Raw genomic sequence first — 27624 nt, 5'->3', positions numbered from 1 at the left:
ATAGTGACATAGGTGTGAGAGCTCGAGGGGTCACCAAAGCATTCTGGATCAGCTGGGGGTAGAGCTTTCTATATGGCACCGGAATTGGGTTATTGTGATCTTTGTTCCTCTTGTTATGATTCTGATTTTTGCTCTGAACCTGACTTCGGTGATTTTGAGGAGGAATAGCCAGAGGATGTTGATGATGACATCCTGAGGGAGGGCCATATGTCGGTAGATGAGGAGTTGCCACATAGAATTTCCCTTGACTTGGGGTGACACCTGATGGATGTAGAGCAATAGCTCCCTCTATTACAGCAATGGGTATGGGATGACCCTCTTTTCTCAATAAGGCTTACAAGCTTTCCACGACCCATCCCATTTGGCTCTTCAAAAGATTGAGTTTCTCCTTCAATGCTTCTTGACTTTTCCTTAGCTCGTCCATCATCTCCTGAGACATGGTTCTTTGTTATAAATGTATGTCAGGAATCACTTTGTTGATCATGGACAAAGGATGGATGAGTTTTTTTGTATTTTGTCTGGAAAATGACATGCATTATGATGAGATGAAGATGCAATGGAATGTGAATGAATGCAATGCAAGCCATGCATATTTGTTTTTTCCTCAATACAAGGGTTCAAAAGTCTGAGGTATAGATGAATCTAATTACTTTCCAATAATAGGTTCTCACCGGGTATGTGTTGGTTCTAAGTGTTGGCAGCAATTTTGGTAAAACAAAGAGTGTTCACAAGATGTTGCATGTGATGTCTTAACATAAGATATCTGTATACCTGCTGGAGTTTTAAAACATAATTATGCAGGATTATTCAGAATGTCATACACCATGTCATGTCATATGATAGTGTGTACCTGCTGGAGTTTAAAAACATAATTATGCAGGATTATTTAAGAATGTCATACACAATGTCATGGCATCTGATATGTTTGTACCTGCTGGAAATTATAAATGAAATTATGGAATTATGCAGGATTGTTCCAGGATATCAGACCCGATGTCATGACATCCTGTACATAGAACATTCAGGGAGAATGTTATGTGTTTTGTGATTGCGCATTTAATGGCAATCTATGTATGATTGAAGATCTGATTTGCAGGCGCATTCAATCATTGATTACAACCTGATTTATTTATTTTCGGGTTAAATACACTTTTCCCCCCTGTAATGTTAGCGAGTTTAGGATTACCCCCCTGTAAAAATATTTTTTGTAAACCCCCCCTTATGTTATGTAGATTCCTTCATAGAACCCCCTAATATCCAGGTGGCATGGAATCTAATAAGAGGTCCTACACCTAGCATATTTTTAATTTTGTTAAAGTGATTATGTGTCATTTTACACTTTTTAATTTCAAATACCCCCTTAGAAAATTAGGGTTCTGAACATAGCAGGGAAGACGAAGACGAAATTTCCAGGGGAAGACGAAGACGAAGAAGAAGAATGCAGGGAACGAAGCAAACGAGAAAGACGACCGCAGTGAAGACGAAGATGAAGACAACCTCAGCGAATACGAAGAAGCGATCCAGCTCAGTGAAGACGAGCTCAGTGAAGTGTCCAAAGTCCGAGGTTAGTAAAAATTTGAAGTTCATCAATGTCGTAGGGTAAAATTTTGAAATCAACAATCTTTGACATGTGGGTATAATATATTGACAGGATTCACAACACTTTAGTGTTACACTCCACCATGGGGGTGAATTTTACAGGGTTTTTGAAGAAGAAATTATATACAGAGGGGGTACGGATACGACAGTTAATGGGATACATGTTTCAAATTGGAACATGGATAACATTGAGAAGTTGTTGAGTAGGTTAGGGTATAAGGCTGATTGTGTTAGGGTATGGACAAAAGTTTTAGAAATTCAAGATGGTTTTTTTCTGATTAGGAAAGATGATGATGCTGTTGATGATTTTGCTCTATACTTTAGTGCAATGAATGTGAAAGGAGATTTGTATGTTGAACATAGTACTGGGAACATGGACCCTGCTGATAGGGAACCTAAATGTGTGAATGATGATGACCACCCCCCTGATAATGGAATTGATGGGTTAGATGAGGAGAAGGTAGAGGGGTTAGATGACAGTGAAGATGAAAGAGCTACTGCTTACTTTGATGGTTTTGAAGGAATAGATGTTACTAAGCCTATTAGGGAGGAGCCCAATAACAGTATGGAGGAGCCCAATAAGAGTATGGATTCAGATGATGTATACTATAGTGATGAGTTGAATAGTTCTGACCCAGATGATTCTTGTGATGAAGAAAGGCCCAAGTATGCTAGGTTTAGGAAAGAGCATCTAAACAAAGACTTTATATTCAAGTGGGGTATGGAATTCAACACACTTGATGACTTTAGGGCAACTATCCGTGAGTGGTCAGTGCTTAATGGGAGGGAAATTTCTTTTGTGAAAAATGAGGGAGATAGGGTAAGGGTGGTGTGTAAGCATAAATGTGGGTTTTTAGTCTTATGCTCTAAGGTGGGCCACAAGGAGACTTTTGCTATAAAAACACTTGTACATAAGCACACATGTGCTAGGGTTTTGAACAACAAGTCTGCTAGCTCAAAGTGGGTGGCCAAGCATGTGGTAAAGAGGATGCAAACTTCTGATACAGTCAGGATAAGAGACATCATCCAAGATATGAGGCAAACATATTCTGTGGGTATTACTGTTGCAAAAGCATGGAGGGCTAAGCTAATTGCCAAGAAGATAATTGAAGGTGATGCTGACAATCAGTATGCTTCCATATGGAGGTATGCAGAAGAACTAAGAAGGGTAAACCATGGCAACACTGTGAAGATAAATGTAGAAAGACCTAGTCCATCCATACAACCAAGGTTTGGGTCATTTTATTTCTGTTTTGATGGCTGTAAGAAAGGCTTTATTCATGGATGCAGACCATTTGTGGGGGTTGATGGATGTCACTTAAAGACCAAGTATGGTGGACAGTTACTTATTGCTGTAGGCAGGGATGCTAATGATCAATACTTCCCTTTGGCATTTGGTGTGGTTGAAAATGAAACAAAGGAGAGTTGGAGATGGTTTATACAACTACTAATGGAGGACATTGGTCAGGATAGAAGATATGTATTTATCTCTGATCAACAGAAGGTATGTATTTAACTCTATCTTTCTGTTGCAAATTATTCTATTCTCTAAATGTTGAAAAAATTTCTATTTTGTATCAGGGACTTGTGGCTGTATTTGAAGAATTGTCTGATACTATTGAGCATAGATTATGTCTTAGGCACTTGTATGCTAATTTCAAGAAAAGGTTTGGTGGAGGAGCCCTTATTAGAGATTTAATGATGGGAGCTGCTAAAGCCACATAGTATCAGGCATGGGTCCAAAAGATGAATGAATTGAAGAATGCAGATCCCAATGCTTGGACTTGGTTGATGGCTGTTCCTACCAAAAGCTGGTGTAAGCATGCCTTTTCTTTTTACCCTAAATGTGATACATTGATGAATAATATCTCAGAGTCTTTTAATGCTACCATTCTAGCTGCTAGGGACAAACCTATACTCACAATGTGTGAGTGGATAAGAAAATATTTGATGAATAGGTTATCCACCTCTGCAAGTAAACTAGAAAATTGGCCACATAAGGTGATGCCAATACCTAGGAGAAGGTTAGATAATGAGGTGTTCAATAGTGGTCATTGGTTGCCAACATGGTCAATTGCTGAGACTTTTCAGGTTACACATAGTTACAACACACATGAATTTATTGTTGACATTGCTAAAAGGTCATGTAGTTGTAATTTTTGGGAATTAGTAGGAATTCCATGTAGGCATGCTGTAGCTGCTCTGAGTTATAGAAAGCAAAACCCTGATGAATTTGTTGATGCTTGTTACACAAGAGAAAAGTTTGCACTATGTTATGGATTTTCAGTAAGTCCAATCAATGGTCAAGATATGTGGCCAGAAGTTGAGATGGAACCACCTCTACCACCTGCATATAAAAATGGTCCTGGTAGACCTAAGAAGATTAGGATAAGAGAAAGTGGAGAGGATGGTGCAAGGAAGAGAAGATCTGGTGTTGCATATAAGTGCACCAAATGTGATAATTTTGGTCACAATGCTATGACTTGTAAGGCTACCACTCAGGATCCCAATGCACTTAAAAGAAAGGTAATTCATTGTGATATACATTTTGTCTTACATTCTACATTCTGTCTTACATTCTTCATTGTGATATGCATTGTGATGACAACCATACATTGTGTCTTACATTGTAGAGAAAACCTAAAAAAGGACATGTGCCAACTGCAACTGATATGTCAACTGCAAATGATATGCCAACTGCATCTGATATGCCTGCCCCAACTGCAACTGATATGACTGTTCCAACAAATGTGCCTGTTCCAACTGATCCACAGCCTCCAACTGATATGCCTGTTCCAACTATTATGAGTCAAACAGGATCTAGTGTGGCTGCCTCAATCACAAAACAATCCAGAAAAAGGGTTGAAAAAAAACCTATCATCAAAAGAAGGCAAAGTGAGAGGATCAAGTTGAGTTGGTTTAAAAGACCCATAACAGGTGAAGGAATATCTAGTGACAAACCAATTACCCTACCAGAAAATGAAGACATACCCACTTCAAAATGAGGGACTGATTATTATGTTTCTGCTATGTATTTTGTAATCCTTTTGGAAAACTCTTTTGTAATGCCAACTGATCTTTGAAGACATGTATTTTGTAATCCTTTTGTAACAAACATATGCACTTACTGTGATGATCAATTCTAATGTATCAGTTTAACATTATTGGTGTGTATTGTCTATAAAACACAATGGCTAGTCTGTCACATTTTTTTCTTGTTTTTCATAAACCATGAATTCTGCAGAGAGCCATGGCTAGTCTGTGCACTAATCTTACAACAAAACCATGAATTCTGCAGGACCTAAAGAAAAAGCCAAAGTATTTAATTACATTCACCTTGAATTCTGCACTGAAAAAGTTTAAGAGATAGACTACATTAATATATTTCAATTTATTTATATGTTTACTATGTCATAACAGTTTAAGATTGATGAACAGATTACATTTCATTGATGAACACATTACAAGTTCAACATTACATTGCTGAAAAACACTAATGACATAACAATTACATGACAGACTCATTAGACTAACTTAACCATAGCTGCTATCAACATCCATGACAGACCAATTACAAACATTAACCATAAATTTTTCCTCTTTTCCATTGCAATCTTTTTCTTCAGTTTTTCTAACTTGTTAAGCTTTCCGACTCTGCAATCTATCTCCTCAACAATCTCTTTAGCAAATTCAATCAAATAAGCCTTGTTGACTTCACATTGGCGGCATCCGGACGGATTGGTTTCTTTCACTGCAAACTCACTGACCAAATCATCCCACAAAAATAAACCGCACCCATTCTGCAATTTGAGACAAACACCACCAACAATTAATTTCGAAATCAAACTCAAAATAATAAAATGCTTCAAAATTGCTCACCATATAATTCCTGCATTTCCAAAATTTGCGACCGGGGTTTTCAATTGACTTGGAGACCAACAACTTCATGGTTTCATTGCATCCACATCTTGGTAAGCCGTTTCCAACTTCACTCGTGGAAGATGCCTTGCTGCCACCCATAACCCAGATGAAGGGGACACGGACGAAGATGAAGAGAGGGATGGATTTGGGGTAGGGATGGATTTCACGAAGAGAGAGAGGGATGGATTTGGGATAGGGATGGATTTCACGAAGAGAGAGAGGGATGGATTTGGAACCCTAATTTCTAGTTTATGCCATGCTGGAGACCTAATGAAGATTCACATGTGAAAATAAAAAAATTAAAAAGCCACGTCTGAAATAAAAAACCAAGATTCCATGCCACCTGGATATTAGGGGGTTCTATGAAGGAATCTACATAACATAAGGGGGGTATTGAAAAAATAACTTTACCAGGGGGGTAACCCTAAACTCGCTAACATTACAGGGGGGTAAAGTGTATTTAACCCTTTATTTTCCAAGGAGATCTAACCAGCTGTCATGAGAAGATTTAATTGGAAAATAGTTTAGGGTTTTCAAGATGTCCAAGCCCAGCTGAAAGCTTCTATAAAAAGGGACTTGGAAAACCTGATTTGTACACAACCAATACTGAGCGAAATATTGAGAGAATATAAGGGTTTGTGTCTTGTTTAGTCGTGAGACTTGTAAGCCATTCAATTCATCCATAGATGATTGAATTGGTCAGATTTGTGGGTTGTAATTTGTCACTTAAAGCTTTTAAGCAAGAGTGTGTGTCTACTTGATCAAAGCTGTTAAGCAAGATCAAGTGTGTGTCTACTTGATCAAAGTTGTTAAGCAAGATCAAGTGTGTGTCTACTTGATTGAAACTGTGAAGTAAAATCAAGTGTGTGTTACTGAAAAGTGTTTTCTTTTCACAAGGAATTATTGTTTTAAATCACAGGTGTGATTGTAGGGAAGTGAGTGGGTTCTCATATCTAAGAGTGCTTAGGTAGAAATTGCACGGGTAGAGATTAGGTGAGAAAGACTGTAACTTGTTGAAGTGTACGGAGAGTCTTTGAATTGACTCTATTTTAGTGGATTTCCTTCCTGGCTTGGTAGCCCCCAGATGTGGGTGAGTTGGACCGAACTGGGTTAACAATTGCTTGTGTCTCTTGCATTACTATTCTCTATCTTTATCCTGTTTGCATTACTCAGATATTAGTGTCGTGACATTACCTTCGACATCTCATATCTGATACCAGAATATCAATTGGTATCAGAGCAAGCATCCTGCCCTGGTTCTGGGTGAGATTTAGGGACAATACTTTCTGGCACAATGGAGAGAGATTGGGGATCTGTTCACAGGCCACCAATTTTAGATGGATCTAACTATGACTATTGGAAACCTCGAATGGTAGGTTTCTTGAAATTTTTGGATAATAAGGCTTGGAAGGCTGTGTTAACAGGCTGGGTACATCCAGTAATTACTAAGGAAGGAGAAGCCACAACTGACAAGAAGCCTGAAGAAAAATGGTCCAAGGAGGAGGAGGATCTAGCCCTTGGAAATTCTAAAGCATTGAATGCCATATTCAATGGCGTAGACAAGAACATCTTCAGGATGGTAAACAATTGTGAAGTGGTTAAAGATGCTTGGGACATTCTCAAAACCACTCATGAAGGCACCTCTAGAGTTAAAATGTCTAGACTACAGCTGCTCACCTCCAAGTTTGAAAATTTAAGGATGAAAGAAGATGAAAATATACATGAATTTCATATGAGTATTCTTGAAATTGCTAATGCCTCAGGAGCCCTGGGAGAGAAGATGTCAGATGAGAAGCTGGTAAGGAAAATACTCAAGTCACTCCCTAAGAGATTTGCTATGAAAGTGACAGCCATAGAAGAGTCTCAAAACATATCCAACATGAGAGTTGATGAGCTAATTGGATCCCTCCAGACATTTGAGATGGGAATATGTGATGGATCTGAAAAGAAAGCCAAGAGCATAGCCTTCATGTCAAACACTGAAGAGGAAGATAAGGAAGGTGGTCAAGACATTGATGAAGATCTGGCAAAAGAGGTAGCAATGCTGGGAAGACAGTTCAACAGACTTATGAAAAAGATTGATGTGAGATCTAATGTCAAGAACATCGCATCTGACATCAGTAAATCCAACAGTTTTGGTAGAAGAACAAGGTCTGAAGAAAAGCCCAAAGAAGTTCAGTGATATGAGTGTAATGGGTATGGTCATATTAAAACTGAATGTGGGACCTACCTCAAGAAACAAAAGAGGAGTCTTGCTGCCTCTTGATCTGATGGAAGTGAAACAGAAGAAGCTGCAAATCATGTGACTGTATTGATAGGAAGTTGGGGTTCTGATGAAGAATCAAGCGATGATGAAGTAACCTTTGAAGAGCTGGCCACTACCTACAAAGAGTTATGCCACAAAAGTGCAGGAGTGTGCAGACAAGTTGAAAGCCAAAAGAAAGTGATAGCTCAACTGGAAAATGAAAAGGAAGAATATGTGGAAACCATCTCCAAGTTGAAGACTGAAGCAGTACTCTTAAATTCCAAACTAGATGAGATGACCAAGTATGTAAGAATGCTTAACAATGGATCTGACATCTTAGATAAGATTCTCCAGACTGGTTAAATAACAGGGGACAAATCTGGCATTGGATTCAATGAACCTAAGGCTGAGTGCAGTTACACTAGTTGCAAACCAAAATCCAAACCTAAGTGCAGCCATGTTAAAAACAAACCTGAGATGTCACATCATATGTGACAGCATCAGAAGGGGAGACAGCAGAAAGGGAAGCATCAAAGTGGAGATGCCATTACTGTGGAATATTTGGCCACATGAAGCCCTTCTGCTATATGCTATATGGTTATCCTAGCCCTGATCAGACTCAATATCAATCAAGACCCCGACCTCACAGGCCTGTCAACAAAAAGCAATGGGTTTCTAAGACAAATGTTACAAGTCTAATTACTCACACTTCCTTCAGAGTTTCAGCCAAAGAAGATTGGTATTTTGACAGTGGTTGTTCCAGACACATGACTGGAAACAAAAACCTGCTAACTGACCTTCATCCTCATGCCATGAGTTATGTTACCTTTGGTGATGGAGCAAAAGGTGAAATCAAGGGAATGGGTAAGCTGAATTGCCCTGGAGTTTCTGACCTTGACAATGTCCTACTTGTTAAGGGATTAACTGCTAATCTAATAAGCACCAGTCAACTGTGTGATCAAGGTCTAAATGTAAACTTTACTAGAACTGAATGTCTGATTACTAACAAGGAAAATAAAGTAATCATGAAAGAAGTTAGGTCTAAAGACAACTGCTACATGTGGAGTTCTCAAGGAACTGGTTACTCTTTAATGTGTACCTTGGCCAAAGAGGAAGAAGTGAAGATATGGCATCAAATATTGGGCCATCTACATCTTAAAGGTATGAAGAGGATCATATCTGTTGAAGCAGTTAGAGGAATTCCCAACTTGAAGATTGATGAAGGAAAAATTTGTGGAGAATGTCAGATTGGAAAATAGACAAGGATGTCACACCAGAAGCTCAGACATGACACCACTACCAAAGTTTTGGAGCTCCTCCATATGGACTTGATGGGACCCATGCAAGTAGAAAGCCTTGGTGGGAAGAAGTATGCATATGTGGTGGTGGATGATTTCTCCAAATACACCTGGATCAATTTCATAAGAGAAAAATCTGATGTTTTTGAAGTCTTCAAGGAGCTTTGTCTAAAACTACAAAGAGAAAAGGAAAGTCCTGTTATCAAGATAAGAAGTGATCATGGGAAGGAATTTGAGAACAACAAATTTGCTGAGTTTTGTTCTTCAAAAGGAATTCACCATGAGTTCTCATCTCCCATTACTCCTTGACAAAATGGTGTGGTGGAAAGAAAAAACAGAACTCTTCAAGAATCAGCCAGAGCCATGATTCATGCTAAGAAATTGCCATACCATTTTTGGGCTGAAGCCATGAACACAGCCTGCTATGTTCACAACAGAGTGACATTGAAGAAAGGGACTTCTACAACCCTATATGAAGTCTGGAAAGGAAGAAAACCTACAGTCAAATACTTTCATGTATTTGGTAGTAAATGTTATATCTTGGTTGATCGTGAACAAAGAAGGAAGATGGATCCCAAAAGTGATGAGGGGATATTTCTGGGCTATTCAACAAACAATAGAGCTTACAGAGTGTTTAATTCCAGAACTAATGTATTGATGGAATCTATTAATGTTGTGGTGGATGATCAACAGACTGATGTCACAGACGATGTCGAGACGTCTCTGCATGATTCCCCAGCTGACTTCTCAGACAAAAATAAGGAAAGTGAACCTCCCCAAGCTGAACCTGAAGATGACAAAATCAACAAGGGGCCATCTATCAGAATTCATAAGGATCATCCCAAAGATCTCATTATAGGAGATCCAAATAAAGGGGTCACTACTAGAGCAAGGGAAGTGATCTCACATGGCTGCTTTGTGTCAAAGGTTGAACATAGGAATGTTAAGGAAGCCTTGACTGATGAGTTTTGGATCAATGCCATGCAAGAGGAATTAGGTCAATTCAAGAGGAATGAAGTATGGGAACTGGTCCCTAGACCTGAAGGAGTAAATGTCATAGGCACAAAGTGGGTATATAAGAATAAATCTGATGAGCAAGGGGTTGTTACTAAAAACAAATCAAGACTAGTAGCACAAGGATATACTCAAGTTGAAGGAGTAGACTTTGATGAAACATTTGCTCTTGTAGATCGCCTTGAGTCCATTAGATTATTGATTGGAGTGGCATGTATTCTGAAATTCAAACTGTTCCAAATGGATGTAAAAAGTGCCTTCCTGAATGGCTACTTAAATGAGGAAGTATATGTTGAACAGACTAAAGGATTCACAGATCCAAATCTTCCACAGCATGTATACAGATTGAAGAAAGCCCTCTATGGGTTGAAGCAAGCTCTCAGGGCTTGGTATGAGAGACTCACAGTGTTCCTCACTAACAATGGATACAGGAAAAGAGGTATTGACAAAACTCGATTTATGAAGAATGAAGGAGGGAAGCTCATGGTGGCACAAATATATGTAGATGACATTGTGTTTGGTGGGATGTCAGGGCAGATGGTGGAACATTTTGTTAGACAAATGCAGTCTGAGTTTGAGATGAGCCTTGTTGGAGAACTGACCTACTTTCTTGGGCTACAAGTCAAGCAGATGGAAGACTCTATCTTTCTATCTCAAAGCAAGTATGCCAAGAACATTGTTAAGAAGTTTGGCATGGAGAATGCAAGCCATAAAAGGACACCTGCTCCTACACATGTGAAAATCTCCAAAGATGAAAATGGTGTCAGTATAGATCAAAGTCTATACAGAAGCATGATAGGTAGTCTGCTATATCTCACAGCAAGCAGACCTGACATTGCATTTGTTGTTGGTGTTTGTGCTAGATATCAAGCTGAACCAAAAGTCAGTCATATAAACCAAGTGAAGAGAATACTGAAATATGTCAATGGCACCAGTGACTATGGGATGTTATATACTCATGGATCTGGTTCTAGGCTGACTGGTTACTGTGATGCTGACTAGGCTGGAAGTGTTGATGATAGGAAGAGCACATCAGGAGGATGTTTCTTCTTGGGGAACAATCTGATTTCATGGTTTAGCAAGAAACAAAACTGTGTATCTCTATCCACTGCTGAAGCTAAATACATAGCAGCAGGGAGTAGTTGTTCTCAACTAGTTTGGATGAAATAAATATTGTCTGAATACAATGTCACACAAGAAGTCATGACATTATACTGTGACAACCTGAGTGCTATAAATATTTCCAAAAATCCTATTCAGCACAGCAAGACAAAGCACATTGATATTCATCATCACTTCATTAGAGAACTTGTGGAAGAGAAGATCATAGCACTGAAGCATGTTACTACTAAAAAGCAATTAGCTGACATATTCGCAAAAGCTTTGGATGCCAATCAATTTGAGTGTTTAAGAGGGAAATTAGGGATTTCTATTCATGAGAATCTATAGCAATCAAAGGAGTTTTCGGTTAATATCCCAGAGGATATTTCTTACAAAAATTGCAAGGTGGATGTAAGAAGAAGATGTTATTTCCTCAGACTGAGTAGTGTAGTTTCCCCTGGTATGAAGACTATGTGTGGTGTGTGCTGTGATGAAGACTGGGTTGGGATGGCTGTTGTGTGTGCTATTATGGAAGCTGGTTCCCCTGCTATTTTTGGATGCTGAAGAATTTGTTTTTTTTTCTGTTGAAATGTATGTAATTTGTGGCAATCCTTACTGATGCCTTTATGTAATATTTTGGGCTCTTAATGAGTTCCATGGATTTTTCATTATCTCAACTATCACAACTGTGTATGATGATGGTTTGCATCTCCTAACAATTATGTTTTAACATTTTTAATGTTATAACATTTGATCTGACATTCTCTGCTAGGCTAATTGACATTTACTTTGTCTAATTGGTCACCTTTGGTCAATTTTGACTAAAAATGGGGAGAAGTGTTGATGTGGAAGCAGTTAAAGATGTGGAGCTGTGTGGAGATGTATGTGCTGGTGTAGCTAAACAGATGAACAACTATTATTGAAGGAGATGTGTTTGATGTAAAACATAATATTGTTCTGTTCTGTGATGTTGGGAGAGATGTTACAGGTGTTGTGGTTACAGGTGCTGTTATTATTAAAGGATATTTTTGTGATGCACAGATTTAGGGGGAGAAGAAGTACCCTTGTGTATTTGTGTGTCTTACTAGTTGCATCTTTAACTAGTAATTCTGTTTGTGTAGCACAAATTTAGGGGGAGAAGAAGTACCCTTGTGCTTGTGTGTATTACTAGTAGCTATAGCTAGTAATTGTGTTTGCTTCTGCTGCTATTTAAACTGTTGTTATGTTGTTTAACTGCTGATGTGTTTTCTCTTGTGAACAAAATGGACAGATATATGTTTTAGCCAAAATTTGCCAAAGGGGGAGTTTGTTGGTTGTAAGTGTTGGCAGCAATTTTGGTAAAACAAAGAGTGTTCACAAGATGTTGCATGTGATGTCTTAACATAAGATATATGTGTACCTGCTGGAATTTAAAAACATAATTATGTAGGATTGTTTCAGAATGTCATACACCATGTCATGGCATCTGATAGTGTGTACCTGCTGGAGTTTTAAAACATAATTATGCAGGATTGTTTCAGAATGTCATACACAATGTCATGGCATCTGATATGTTTGTACTTGCTGGAAATTATAAATGGAATTATGGAATTATGCAGGATTGTTCTAGGATGTCAGACCCGATGTCATGATATCCTGTACACAGAACATTCAGGGAGAATGTTATGTGTTTTGTGATTGCGCATTTAATGACAATCTATGTATGATTGAAGATCTGATTTGCAGGCGCATTTAATCATTGATTACAACCTGATTTACTTATTTTCCAAGGAGATCTAACCAGCTGTCATGAGAAGATTTAATTGGAAAATAGTTTAGGGTTTTCAAGATGTCCAAGTCCAACTGAAAGCTTCTATAAAAAGGGACTTGGAAAACCTGATTTGTACACAACCAATACTGAGCGAAATATTGAGAGAATATAAGGGTTTGTGTCTTGTTTAGTCGTGAGACTTGTAAACCATTCAATTCATCCATAGATGATTGAATTGGTCTGATTTGTGGGTTATAATTTGTCACTCAAAGCTTTTAAGCAAGAGTGTGTGTCTACTTGATCAAAGCTGTTAAGCAAGATCAAGTGTGTGTCTACTTGATCAAAGTTGTTAAGCAAGATCAAGTGTGTGTCTACTTGATTGAAACTGTGAAGTAAAATCAAGTGTGTGTTACTGAAAAATGTTTTCTATTCACAAGGAATTGTTGTTTTAAATCACAGGTGTGATTGTAGGGAAGTGAGTGGGTTCTCATATCTAAGAGTGCTTAGGTAGAAATTGCATGGGTAGAGATTATGTGAGAAAGATTGTAACTTGTTGAAGTGTACGGAGAGTCTTTGAACTAATTCTATTTTAGTGGATTTCCTTCCTGACTTGGTAGCCCCCAGATGTAGGTGAGTTGGACTGAATTGGGTTAACAATTGCTTGTGTCTCTTGCATTATTATTCTCTATCTTTATCCTGTTTGTATTACTCAGATATTAGTGTCGTGACATTACCTTCGACATCTCATATCTGATACCAGAATTTCAGTATGATCTAGGGTTACAAAGGTTCGAAGAGTCATGGATCCATCAAACTGTTTGCTACCTGCAGTAACTTACTTGCTGGGCGTCAACTCCATCCAAAGAATCTACTCTAAGTGAGGTTCTCGCATCGATCTAATGAGAAATTCATCTCGCAGACCCATACTACACAACCATCTTTCCTAGTTGGCCAAAGGATTAGGGTTCTAGAAATGGTCCTTAGAGTCATGGATCCAAATGAAAATATTGAAGCTTACGATAACTTACTTGTCGGGTGACAACACACTCCCAAGGATCTACTCTAAGTAAGGTTCTCGTACTGACCCAACGAGAAATTCATCTCGCGGACCCGCACTACTCAATCTCGTCCTATTTTATGTTTTTACTCGAGACTCGGGTAAAAAGACTTTCCCACAAGGTTTGCAGTCAGAGTATCCAAGTACCAAAGCATAATGGAACCAATACAACAGATTATATAAATATTACAATAAAGATAGCAAAAGCAATAAAGAAAAGCCACATTAATACACAAACAAAGGTACACAAACGACCTAACTAGGCTTGACTCACTTAGGGAGATCATCATTTCCCCAGCAGAGTCGTCATCTGTCACACCTCGAAAAACGAGAACACGACCTAGCGAAGCGCAATCGCACGCTCGCATGATGGACGAACAGAGTCGCCACTGAACTTTATTTATTCCTAAAAAGGAAAGGGGAAATATCGGTAAAACCCAAGAAAGAACGACAATGATTATGGTCGTCGCAACCAAATCAGGGTTCGGGAGTCGGTTACGTAAGGGGAAGATATTAGCACCTCTCACGTCTGTTGTACTCAATGGGAACCATTAGGTTAGTTGTGCCATTAGTGTTAGCTTAGAAATGTTTGGCTTTCTCGAGTTATTATGAGGAAAAGAATAATAGGATCAAAATGAAAAGAGATGTTTTTAGATATTTTACAACGAAAGAGACTAAACCTAAGTTTTTTATTAATGGGCCTGACAAGATTTTGCAATCCTGCTTCTACGTATCTCAATAGAGAACTCAAGGCTTACGTAGTTCTGGGTAGAAAAATGTTTGTTTATTGGTCGATTTTAGCGAAAGCTATATTGTATTAATCGATGAAAAACATTATTTTACCCAAAACAGATGAGGAGCGGACGTATACCACACATCGAATGGATTTACAAATCAACATTCAGAAAAACGTCATTTATCTCAACTCAACAATTATGGACGGAGCATTGATTTACATCATCTTAAGACAAAACATCTTTCGTTTATGAAAAGGTTTTTAAAGATCAATCGCACGACGGCGAAAAAAAGAGTTTGATTGGTTAGATGTATTTTTAGGCTTGAAAGACGAGTATTTATTACTTGCAAGCTCTTACAACTTGGATATAATACTCGGGACTACGTTTGGACCTTTCACCCAGGTAATATTTTTCTTTCAATTTTATTGATGAAAATGGTTTGAATATTTACAAGTGTTTTGAGGAGAAGACGAATACATAGGGCTTACAAGCTCTTACACCTTGGGCCTAATATTCGAGATTACGACTGGATATTTCATCCAGGTAATCTTTTTCTTCAGATTTATTTATGAAAATGATTTGAATATTAGAGCATTTTGAAGAGAAGACGAATACATAGGGCTTACAAGCTCTTACAACTTGGGCCTAATATTCGGGATTACGACTGGATATTCCATCCAGGGTAATCTTTTTCTTCCAATTTTATTTAAGAAGATGGTTTGAAATGATTTGAGGGTAATTAAAATACAGACAAGTAAATGCGAGCATGCAAAAAGAAAATAGCTCATTGTAAGAAGGCCCAAGAGTAAGCCACGAGACTGAACCGAACTCATCGTAAGAAGGCCCAAGAGTAAGCCACGAGACTAGAAATCAACCAAAATCGAAAGCCGCTGAATTTAGCTCTAAGATAACGTAGAGTAGATTCATGTAAGAATCACTCTTATTAGAAGTAGAGCAACAACCTATGAGTCCAATCGATTTTCGAAAGTTAAATTGAATTTAAACTCCGAGATCACAACGTCATGGAAAGAAAATCAAAATACAACAACATCGTATGTATAAAAACACAATACACTCGAAAACTCAACAATACTAGAATAAATAATACCTGCAAATAAAAATCATATATATATATATATATATATATATATATATATATATATATATATATATATATATATTGGAAATAAAATTATTACAAGTAAAATTTAAAGAGAAAATTAACAAAATACAAAAACTTTGAAATAAACTATTATAAGCTAACTTAAAATAGCAGCTTTAATTTAGTATTGTTTAACTTAAAATCATATTTGAATTTATGTGAAGCTCACGTGTGCTCATAGTTTCACCGACAAATAACATTGCAAATCAAATTGTTAGAAGAGTGAATATCATGTCATCAAAGTCTTGTTGCATCTTATACATACATACATAGAAAAAGAATTAGAATTATCAGCCCACATTATATCACAATATAAAAAATAAATAAAAAAGAATTATTAAAATAATAATAAAATAATATGAAAGAAAGAGAAAGAAGTTTTGAAAAAAAAAAGGGATTTAGGTAGGAGACTGCATTTCATAAGCAATAACCTGGTCATCATACAAAATCACTTAGAGCCACGACCATTGTTTTGGACGGCGACGGTGGTGAACCATATTTGGTTGTTATTTTGGTTCCGAAATCAAATAGAGATGGTATTAAGTGAAGAATATAAAATCTTTGTTGTGTTTCTTTTCAATTTTGAGGGAAGGATGTGGGTTATGTGTTTGGAAAGGAGAGGAATCCGAGTTTGGAAAGGGTTGGCCTTTTATTAAGTGAGGTTCTATTTTTTGGTTTTCCTTGAAATGAAATGGGAAACAACCTCAGTGTATGTGTGGTGTGTTCAACGTGAAAAATGAAGAAGGCGAAAATGCTCTCCCATCTTTTCTTTTTTCTTTTCATTTCCTTCAGTTTCAATTGGAGAAAAAGATGATGAATTGAAGGTACTGTGTGCGGCTAGCTTTTTGATCTCCACTCACAAACTAGTAGCAAACTAGTAGCAGGAGGAATATATACTAGGTTTTAATTTTAAATAATGCCAACAATGTCCTTTTTGATATTTTGAGTACAAAAATGAATTAAAACCAATTAAGTGAAACACAATTCATATATTTAAAATACATAAAATAAAATCAATTTTAATATGTAATTAATTCTATTTTAAATATTTTGACAAAAAAAAATTAATAAACAGATTCAAAATGAATAAAAGTCGGGCGTAAAAGTGCTAGAAAAATTAAAATGAATGTACCAAAATGATCGGTGCGAAATAAACTTATTGGTAAAATACAACGTTTCTTTTAATTTTGAAATAAATTTTGACTGGTTAAATAGGCTCGAGCTGAATAAAAAGTGGCCAAAAAATTAGCTGAAAAATAAATCGAGCATACCAGATTAAACTACGCGAAATGTAGATTAATAAAGTTGATGTCTGGAAGCTTGATTTAAAAAAATTTCGTCCACTGATTTGACGCACATCCGTCGATTAGTTCAACCGGTTTGCCTATAGATCCAAAAAAATTATTTCGACTGATATTCTAGGCACTATGTGGTATGGAATGCATGTTATGATATGTAAATATGCAACAACAATGACGAATATGTTAAATTGGTGATTCAAGATCAAAATTGGGGTGTGACAAAGATACATGTGCCACCGGTTCCACTTAATGTATTAACATCACCTTGGTCTTTCGTCATGTGGAGTATTGACGTGATTGGACGCATCGAGTCAACTGCCTCAAACGGACACCATTTCATCTTAGTAGCCATAGACCATTTCACCAAATGGGTGGAAGTAGTCTCATACGCAAACGTCACCAAGCAAGTGGTGGCTCGTTTCTCGAAGAAAGAGATCATATGTCGTTATGGGGTTTCGAACAAAATCATTACCGATAATGGTTCCAACCTCAATAACAAAATGATGAAATAAATGTGCAAGAACTTCAAGATTGAACACCACAACTCATCACCGTATCGACCAAAGATTAATGGTGTTGTTGAAGAAGCCAATAAGAATATCAAGAATATCGTGCAAAAGATGGTGGAGACCTACAAGGATTGGCATGAAATACTCCCATTTGCTTTGCATGGCTACCGTACTTCAGTATGTACCTCCATTGGGGAAACCCCTTTCTCTCTCGTGTATGGCATGGATGCAGTTCTACATGTTGAAGTAGAGATCCCCTCCTTGAGGATATTGACCGATGTCAAGCTCGACAAAGCTGAATGGGTAAAAGCGAGACTTGATCAGCTAAACCTCATTGATGAAAAACGCTTGGCAGCCATCTACCATGGCCAGTTATACCAAAAGTGTCGTAAGAGGGCATTCGACAAAAAGGTTTTTCCTCGAAGTCTCAAGGCAGGTGACCTGGTGTTAAGAAAGATTCTACCGATTCATACCAATCCAATGGGTAAATGGACGCCTAACTATGAAGGCCCATACGTTGTGAGGAAGGTTTTCTTTAGAGGAACCTTAATACTCTCAACTATGGATGGTGAAGATTTTCCATCCCTTGTGAATGCAGACGCAGTCAAAAAATATTACGCTTAAGAAAAAAAATAACTCAATAAGCTAAAAACACAAAAGGGCAGCTTAGGCAAAAAAGGGTATCCCGGTACGCTGAAAACCCGAAAGGCGGTCTAGGTAAAAGTTAGGGATTTATAAAATGAGAGGATGCAGTCTACAAAGAACCTTTTGAATCTATCATCACAATTCTGAATGGAGAATTAATCCAATCACCTATTTTTAAAGCAAGATCTGAGGACCTTCGAAGACATAGGGATTATAGTAGAAATTGGAACTCATTGGAAATCCGAGTTTCTCTCATTGACATTACTGTTTTTCAATTTCTTTTCTCAGTCACCTCTTTTAGGAATTGCTTCCTCATGTAACTTACCCATTCATGGATTTATCTTTTACCAATTAAATATTTTCATCAAATATGCACAATACTCATATTTTTATATTTCCTGCTTTGTTTGGGAAATGTGAATTTCTTTAATTAATATTGCATTGAAAAATTTTGGGTTAATAAAAAATCTTCAAAGGAAAGCATCAAAGTTACTCTCCTTTCAAAGTATCTAAAGGTAAGCATGGCCTTATACGTTTAGGTATACCCAGACACTGCAAAGCCACAAAGTCCCTTGGACTTGGCCAGATCAAGGAATCCTCATTAGGATGATTGGCAATCAGCAGTAAATGGACCAGACGCGTCCTGAACGTCATAAGATCCAGATTGAAATGTCGGGAAGTCAGAATTCCACTATCCTCAAGAAAACTTAAAGCCCAAATTTGCTTGACACCCTTTTAAATCCCAATCATTATTGGCACCCCCAACAAATCCTTACCACAAAGCCCAACCATACTTGGCACAATCCATAGACCATGCATTTTTATATCCCCAACAGCCCGAGCATACATCGGCATTTTGCATACATAACAATATATCATAGTATACCCTTTAAAATGGGGCATGCATGCATAAGCCGCATTTAAATCTTACTCAAAAGTAATTTCTTATAAACATCCTCATCAGATACACCTAGAAGGATCATATCACACTTACAGACCTTCCCACCCATTACTAGGGATTGTCGCCTTTAGAATTCAGGTATTCATATCCGTTGCTAGGAGTAATCACCGAACCTAAGCCTTCCTATTCGTTGCTAGGGATTGTCACCTTTAGAATTCAGGTATTCCCAAACTTTGTTAGGAATCGTCGCTGAACCTAAGCCTTCCTAGTCGTGATAGGGATTGTCATCATTAAAGTTCAGGTTTTCTCAGTTGTTGTTAGGAATCGTCACTGAACCTAAGCCTTCACAATCGTTGTTAGGGATTGTCACCTTTAGAATTCAGGTATTCTCATCCGTTGCTAGGAATCGTCACTGAACCTAAGCCTCCCCAACCATTGCTAAGGATTATCACCTTTAGAATTCAGGTATTCTCAGTCGTTGCTGGGAATTGTCACTGAACCTAAAATTTCACAACCGTTATTAGGGACCATCATCACCATTAGAAGTCATGTATTCATAGTTGTTGCTAGGAATCGTCACTAAACCTAAACCTTATGTTGCTAGGGATTGTCATCATTAGAAGTCAGGTATTCCCAATTGTCGCTAGGAATCGTCACTGAACTTAAATCTCCCCAGTCATTGCTAGGGGTTATCATCATATTTTAACTTTCCCAACCGTTGCTAGGAATTGTTGTCACCAAATTTTAGATCTTCATAATCGTTGCTAGGGATTATCACCAGTTGTTGCACAAGAAACTTATCCCCGGAGAATCTGTTTTCCTCTCACCTTTCTCCTAGACCTTTGTCATAGAACTTTCTATTTGTTTTTCGTTTAAAAAATACTTATGTTGCATATCATAATATGCATTGCATATCATATATATCATGACATAACCATCATACAGCTAAACCATTTTCTCCCCACAAAACACCATATTCAATCCCCATCAGATGACTTCATATCAAATTCATTTGCCATCCCCATAAGCATTTCCTCGCAAATGCCCATCACCTCATATCACTCTCATCCCCGGTAGGGCAAATTTCTAGATATTTTTTGTATTTAATCCTCGCCTACCTCGAATGCGTGAAAGTCGTTGCTATCCATACATTCAGGTCCGAGAAGATTAAATAGGGGCAATTGTCATACCCCAAATATACCCTACCTCTTATACAATTTTCATTACCCTAATGCATAGGAATATATTAATCATCTCATCATCTCATTTGCATTTACATTCATAACAAGAAAGCATGCTACATAGACTTAAGGCATGGTGTTCATATATGAGAACCACCAAGATCTCTTGATCATGTTGGGGTATGCCTAATCCACCCTAAACCCTAATTCACATCTTCAAGAACTCTTTGACCTTGTGGGATTACACAAGTCACCCCATTCATCTTCCAAAACCATAATTTGATGGGGAACCTGGATTGGAAGCATTGCTTGATCATCTGGTCATCCATGGACCTCAACCCTAATCCCTTGATCCTTTGTGGCATTATAAGGCATTGTTTGATTGTATGCTTTTACCTCACCCTTTAGGAAACCTAATATCCAACCATTGGTTAGTCTTAAACCTTGTGAAACTACACCAAGACACCTCATTCACACACAACCCCTAGTTTGTATGACTTTGGCCCTTGAGGAACCTTTTGGTCCAAGAACCCCTAGTTGTGCCTTTTGCTTATATGCTTTTCTTTCTTGCTTGAAACCATAATTTTATGAAGATTGTACTTGTTCACCTCATCATCCACTAATCGATTTACATCGATGATCAAGCTCATTCCATTCATCATTCATCCAAGGGACCCAAGAGATCAATTTTGCCAAAGTTTGACTTTGGTCAACATTTGACTTTATGGTCAACTTTGACCAAAGTCAATACTCCCACCGACCTTACTTATAAGAAAAAGTCTTCTAATTTTGTTGGCCTTAAATATAAGAAAATGTCAATAAATCTAGTTGTATTTAATGTCTTTATTCCAAAAGCATCCATGTATTAATTATTTAATATTATTAATGGAAGACAATTTAATTGAAGGTATAATAGTAATTATGTTATCTCTCTCGCATGAAATAAAAAAATTAAATGCACTTAACTATATTTCTTAATAAGCGTAAATTGCTTATAAATTAGGATGGAGTAGTACATTTTTCCAAAATCCTAATTTCCATAAATTTTAATTATCATCCACCAAACATCCATCCACTTCATCCATAATTGGCAATGTAAGTGAAAGATTTGGTTTGAAGTTTGAATTTTAAAAGAATCATAAAGATTCATCCATAAGCATGGACGTAGATGTTTGATTGGCTGCATTTTATGTTAAAACACTAACTGGACTCTAATGTCTTGACTGATGTCATGACATGCTTTGGAGATGTTTGATTGGCTGCATGTTGTGTTAAAACACTAATTGTACTCTGATGTCTTGACTGATGTCATGACATACTTGAGTAGTATGTTGCAGGTTTAGCTAATACATGATTTACTGAATGTCAAACTAGATGTTATGACATTCATCCCTGACAGTAGATACTGAGGTATAGAATAGTTGGTTGTCTGTTATAACTCAGTATTTAATTCAGTCTGTTTATCAAGGGAATAACAGACCTGGCATAAGGCCTACTGTCTGAATGTCAAACTGGATGTTATGACATTCATCAGTGATAGCATATACTGAATAATAGGCAGGTTGGTTTTTCTGCTACAGTTCAGTATTTATTTCAGTCTGTTTTTTAGGAGGATAATAGACCTGGCATAAGGCCCATTGTCTAAATGTCAAATTGGATGTTATGACATTTATTTCTGTCAGCTGATACTGAAGTATAGACTGGTTGGTCTTTTACAGTACAACATTTAGTACAGTCTGTTTTCAGGAAAATAACAGACCTAGCATATGGCCTATGTTCTGGACGTCAAACTGAATGTTGTGACATTCATTCCTGACAGCATATGCTAAAGTGTAGGATGGTTAGTTTTTCTGTTTCAGTATTTTTCTCAGGCTATTTTTCAGGAATCCAACAATTGAGCTAAAATCCAGGAAACTAACAACTGAGCTACAATTAATGAACCTAACAAATAGCCTATTTGTTAGCACCCTAATATGTGGAACTTAGGTTAACTTGCTTAACCTTATTTTTAGGAAATACAAGTACAAGGCCCAAGTGCTGCATATAAAAGGATGGTAATCCTTCTTTCAGAACTCAGGGTTTTTTAGCGTGAAGCATTCATTGTACCATCATACTTCACTGTTGTATTTTATGTGTGTCTTGTATTAGGTTTAACTTGTGAGCCAAGAAATTATCACTTCGATGATTGCATTGGACTAGGGTGTTCATTGAGTTATAAGTGTTGTGTCACTTTGAGATTTTAAGCGTCAGTGCTGTGTATCTTGATTAAAGTTGTTAAGCACAATCAAGAGTTGTTTGAAGTATAACTTCGTCATTTAACTTTAATCCAATTAAAGGTTGTAATCACCATGGTGATTAAGGGGGAGTGAGTAGGAACTTTGATCTTAGTTTAAGATTGAAATTGCATTGGGTAGGTATTAAGTGATAGGATTAAACAGGTGGTTTAAGGCCTGAATTAATACTGCTAATAGTGGATTTCCTCCCTGGCTTGGTAGCCTCCAGACGTAGGTGTGTGTGACACCGAACTGGGTAAACAATTACTTGTGTTATTTACTGCACTTACAATTTCCTGCTGTATACATTCCTGTCCGCGCAGAATCGGATGTCATAACATCTTGTGTGACATCGATAGTCCGTTTACTAGAATTTCAATTGGCATCAGAGCAGGCACCCTGCCTGTTAATTTCTGGGTGAGATCTAGGGACGTTACTTTCTAGTACCATGGACAAGGATGTAGGATACTCAAATAGACTACCCATGCTGGATGGTTCTAACTATGATGACTAGAAACCTCGTATGATAGCCTTCTTGAGGTCTCTAGATAGCAAGGTCTGGAGACCTGTCAACAAAGGATGGAAACATCCAACGAAGACAGGTAAAGATGGAATCATTTTGCAAATTCCTGAAGAAGAGTGGGACAAGGAGCAAGAGGCACTAGCCCTTGGAAACTCTAAGGCCTTGAATGCACTGTTCAATGGAATAAATAAGAACATTTTCAGACTGGTGCATCACTGTGAACTGGCTAAAGAAGTTTGGGATACTCTCAAAACAACTCATGAAGGTACCTCAAAGGTGAGGATGTCTAAACTTCAGATGCTGACCACCAAGTTTGAAAATCTGAGGATGAAAGAGGATGAGACTATTCATGACTTCCACATGAATATTCTTGAAATTGCCAACACTTCTGGTGGCTTAGGAGAGAAAATGGCTGAAGAAAAACTTGTAAGAAAGATTCTCAGGTCATTGCCAAAGAGATTTGCCATGAAGGTCACCGCTATAGAAGAGGCTCAAGATATCTGCAATATGAAGGTTGATAAGCTTATTGGTTCTCTCCAAACTTTTGAAATGGGATTGTGTGAGAATGTTGAAAAGAAAAACAAAAGCATAACTTTTGTATCAAATACTGAAGAGGATTCAGAAGAAGGAAATATTGGAGGTGATGAAAGCATATCAGAAGCTATAGCCATGCTCGGAAGACAGTTCAACAAGTTCATAAAGAAGGTTGATCAAAAAGGCAGACCAAATGTTAAGAACATTTCGTCTGACATCAGTAGAAGATCAACATCTGAAGAAAAGTTCAACCAAGGCAAGGGAATCCAGTGTCATGGATGTGAAGGGTTTGGACACATTAAAGCTGAATGTCTTACCTTCCTCAAGATGCACAAGAAGGGACTTTCTGTCACCTGGTCTGAGGGAGACTCTGAGAGTGAATCTGAAGGAGAATCTGCTAAACATGTCACTGCACTAACTAGTGTTTGTGCCTCTGATGATGACTCAAGTGGATATGAACTTACATTTGATGAACTTGCTGCTTCATATAAAGAGTTATGTGTCAAAAGTGCAGAAGTGTGTATCCAAGGAGAAAAACAGAAGAAACTCATCAAGGAGCTGGAAGCTGAGAAGAAGAAGCATCTGACAGTCATAGATGGTCTAAATGGTTAGATAACCCTGCTAACATCTAAGCTAGAACAAATGACTAAATCCATCAGAATGATGAATAAAAGAACTGACACATTGGAAGAGATTCTAAAGGTGGGACAGAAGTCAGGAACCATGTCTGGTTTAGGCTTTGTCAAGAACTCCTCAACTGAACTCAAAGGCTCAAAGGCTAAAGTTCAGAAACCCAAGCAGAAGTCACAACCAATGTCACAACATCAGGGAACCAGGAGGAGTAACCATCAGAAGAAGAAATTTCAGAGATGGAGATGTCACTACTGTGGTAGATTTGGTCATATAAAACCCTTCTGCTACAGGTTGCATGGTTATCCTAACCAAGCCCCTCAAGTCAGACCTAAGCAGAAGGCATCTAAGCATAATGCCCCCATCAAGAAACAACAATGGGTTGCTAAATTGGCTCACACATCTCTAAGGGCATCTACCAGAGAAGACTGGTATTTTGATAGTGGTTGCTCAAGACATATGACTGGGATGGAGAACTTATTGGTAGATATACAATCCCATACTACCAGTTATGTGACCTTTGGTGATGGAGCTAAAGGAAAAATCAAAGGTGTTGGTAAGCTGGACAGTCCTGGAGTTCCAGAACTGAATAATGTGCTGTTAGTAAAAGGACTAACTGCTAATCTCATCAGCATAAGCCAACTATGTGATCAAGGCTTCAATGTACAGTTCACTAAGGAAGAATGTGTTGTGAAGAATGGAGAAAATAAGGAAGTTATGAGAGGATCCAGATCCAAAGATAACTGCTATCTATGGGAACATGAAGTCTCAAACTACTCCTCAATTTGCTCCTCAGCCAAGGAAGAGCAGGAAGTGAAGTTGTGGCATGGAAGACTTGGACAACTTCATGTAAGAGGAATGAAGAAGATCATATCCAAGGAAGTAGTTAGAGGAATCCCAAATATGCTTATGGATGAAAGGAAAGGCTGTGGAAAATGTCAGGCGGGCAAGCTAACCAAGATGTCATATCCCAAGATGGGATATCCAAAATCTTCCAAACTTCTGGAACTGGTGCCCATGCAGTTAATGGTACCTATGCAGATTGAAAGTCATGAGTTGTCCTCACCTATTAGTCCTCATCAAACTGGTGTAGTTGCAAGGGAGAAACAGAATTGTGTATCATTATCCACTACAGAAGCTAAGTACCTAGCATCTGGTAGCAGGTGTTCCCCACTGGTATGGATGAACCAGATGCAGACTGAGTACAATGTCACTCAGAATGTCATGACATTGGATGTTACTCAGATTGACCAATTAAGGGGCAAAGTGGGAATATGGCCTTCTGAGGAATTATAGCAACTAATGATGTTAGGAATGTACTGTTTAATATTTCAAATTATTAAACAATTGAAAGTGTGCTCTGATTGGTCTAAGGAATTCAGGAAAGTGTATGTGAGAGGCAAGTGTGTAAATTTCTCTCCTTCAGTGATCAACAAGTATTTGGGAAGGCCTGATGAAGCTCAACCTGAGCTTGAGGTGACTGACAACAAAATCTGTCAATTCATCACTGCTAATCAGGCAAGGAAGTGGCATCTCAAAGGAAAATTGGTGGCAAGTAAACTGAGTGTCAAGTATGCAATGCTGATGGTTGGATGCTGGCAGTCATCATTGATGCCTGTTTGTAATATTTTTTGGGGCTCTTAATGAGTTCCTTGGAGTTGTTCATTATATCAGCTATCACAGCTGTGTATGATGATGGTTTGCACTACTTAACTATTATGTTTTAACATGTTTAATGTTATAACATCTGTCCTAACATTCTCTGATAGACTAATTGACATTTATTTTGTCTAATTTGTCACCTTTGGTCAATTTTGACTAAAAGGGGGGGGGGGGGGAGAAGGGTTGATAAGTGTTGATGTTGAAGCAGATGTTGTAAGAGCAAAAACTGTTCTACAACAGATTCCAAGATTTTGATGATAACAAAGGATGAAACCAAAAATGGCACTCTAACGAAAAGTTTCTAAGTGTACAGGACTCTAAACAAAAAGAAAGGAATCTGATTGCGTCATTAGATACAGAATCATATCAGATACAAATTACCAGAAGATCAGAAGCATCTGAAGTAGAAACACGCTCAAGAAGTTCTAACTCTAAGCAAAACAGTAGAATATCAGAAGCATCTGAAGAAGGAGTGCACTCTAGAAGTTCTGACTCTGAACAACGGTATATCATTCCAGAAGCTCTCAGCGTCATCTGAAGACTTCATCAAAACTCTTAAAGATTCCCAGAGCCACGCAGACTCTGATATTGGACTTCCTTATAGAAAGAGTAACGGCAACTTCAATCTCAAATGGAAAGAAACTATCATTGGAAAGAAGTTATTCAGGGAGACAAAGTTGTTTAGGCAAGAAACAACAGAAGTTATGGCATTAATTCCTATTCAAGACAAATCATCTGCCATCAATTTCAACGGTCCTTTCACCCCTATATAAAGGACAGCAAACAACAATGAGAGACACACCAACGCACATAAACGTTTTACTCTCTCTCTCTCAATATTTCACGAAGCTTTTGCTTAGAACGTGAAACATTCTTTTGATCTTACTGTTGTAATACTTTGCTTATCCTAGAAGCACTCTAGATTACATTGTCTTTTTATCTATTGTTTTATTTCCTCAAGTGACTCTGCGCAGTCTGTATACTTGAGAGGACTAAGAGATCTTTCTCTTAGACGTTGGTTGTAAACTATCTTTCAAGAATAGTGGATTAAGTCCTTGTTGAAGGCGAAATCACCTTGGCCGGGTGGACTGGAGTAGCTTTGTGTTATAAGCGAACCAGTATAAATTCCTTGTGTGGTCTTTGTCTGAAAAAGCGCTTATTTTCCAAAACAATTCAAACCCCCCTTTCTTGTTTTTCTCACCTTCAATTGGTATCAGAGCTTCGGCTCTGTTATTGATTTTCTAATCAAACACTTAACAGTGTAGAGAGAGATCCAGAACGAGAAAAACTATGGCCCACACAAATGAAAGAGACAGTTACAATGCTAAGCCTTCTGTTTTTGATGGAGAGAAATTCGATTACTGGAAAGATAGAATTGAAAGTTTCTTTCTAGGCTATGATGCTGATCTCTGGGACATTGTCACAGATGGATACAAACCTCCCGTCTCAGAAAATGGAGTTGAAGTTCCCAGAAGTAAGATGTCAGAAGATCAGAAGCGTGTCTTCAAAAATCATCACAAGGCCAGAACCATTCTTCTCAACGCTATATCTTACAACGAATATGAAAAGATCACCAACAGA

General features: G+C 37.8%; 1 protein-coding gene across 1 annotated transcript; it reads right to left on the bottom strand.

The window, feature by feature from the left end:
- Positions 1 to 5108: 5108 nt before the first annotated feature.
- On the bottom strand, positions 5109 to 5868 carry LOC127115462 (uncharacterized). Its single transcript, XM_051047001.1, has 2 exons — positions 5479 to 5868; positions 5109 to 5399 (listed from the first exon to the last, which is right to left on the bottom strand). Exons 1-2 carry the CDS (start codon positions 5617 to 5619, stop codon positions 5124 to 5126), a joined length of 417 nt encoding a protein of 138 aa, XP_050902958.1. The 5' UTR covers positions 5620 to 5868; the 3' UTR covers positions 5109 to 5123.
- Between the last annotated feature and the right edge of the window lie 21756 nt (positions 5869 to 27624).

The sequence above is a fragment of the Lathyrus oleraceus genome, chromosome 1 (genome assembly GCF_024323335.1).
Source record: "Lathyrus oleraceus cultivar Zhongwan6 chromosome 1, CAAS_Psat_ZW6_1.0, whole genome shotgun sequence".
NCBI classification, from domain to species: domain Eukaryota; kingdom Viridiplantae; phylum Streptophyta; class Magnoliopsida; order Fabales; family Fabaceae; genus Lathyrus; species Lathyrus oleraceus.
This window is presented reverse-complemented; position numbering and strand designations above follow the sequence as displayed.

What these genes read in the sequence shown, in the direction of transcription:
- LOC127115462 (XM_051047001.1), bottom strand. Translation starts at nt 5,619, where the DNA reads ATGGGTGGCAGCAAGGCATCTTCCACGAGTGAAGTTGGAAACGGCTTA. An exon ending in GGAAATGCAGGAATTATATG is followed by an intron (nt 5,400 to 5,478) that starts GTGAGCAATTTT and finishes CTCAAATTGCAG; the next exon opens with AATGGGTGCGGTTTATTTTT.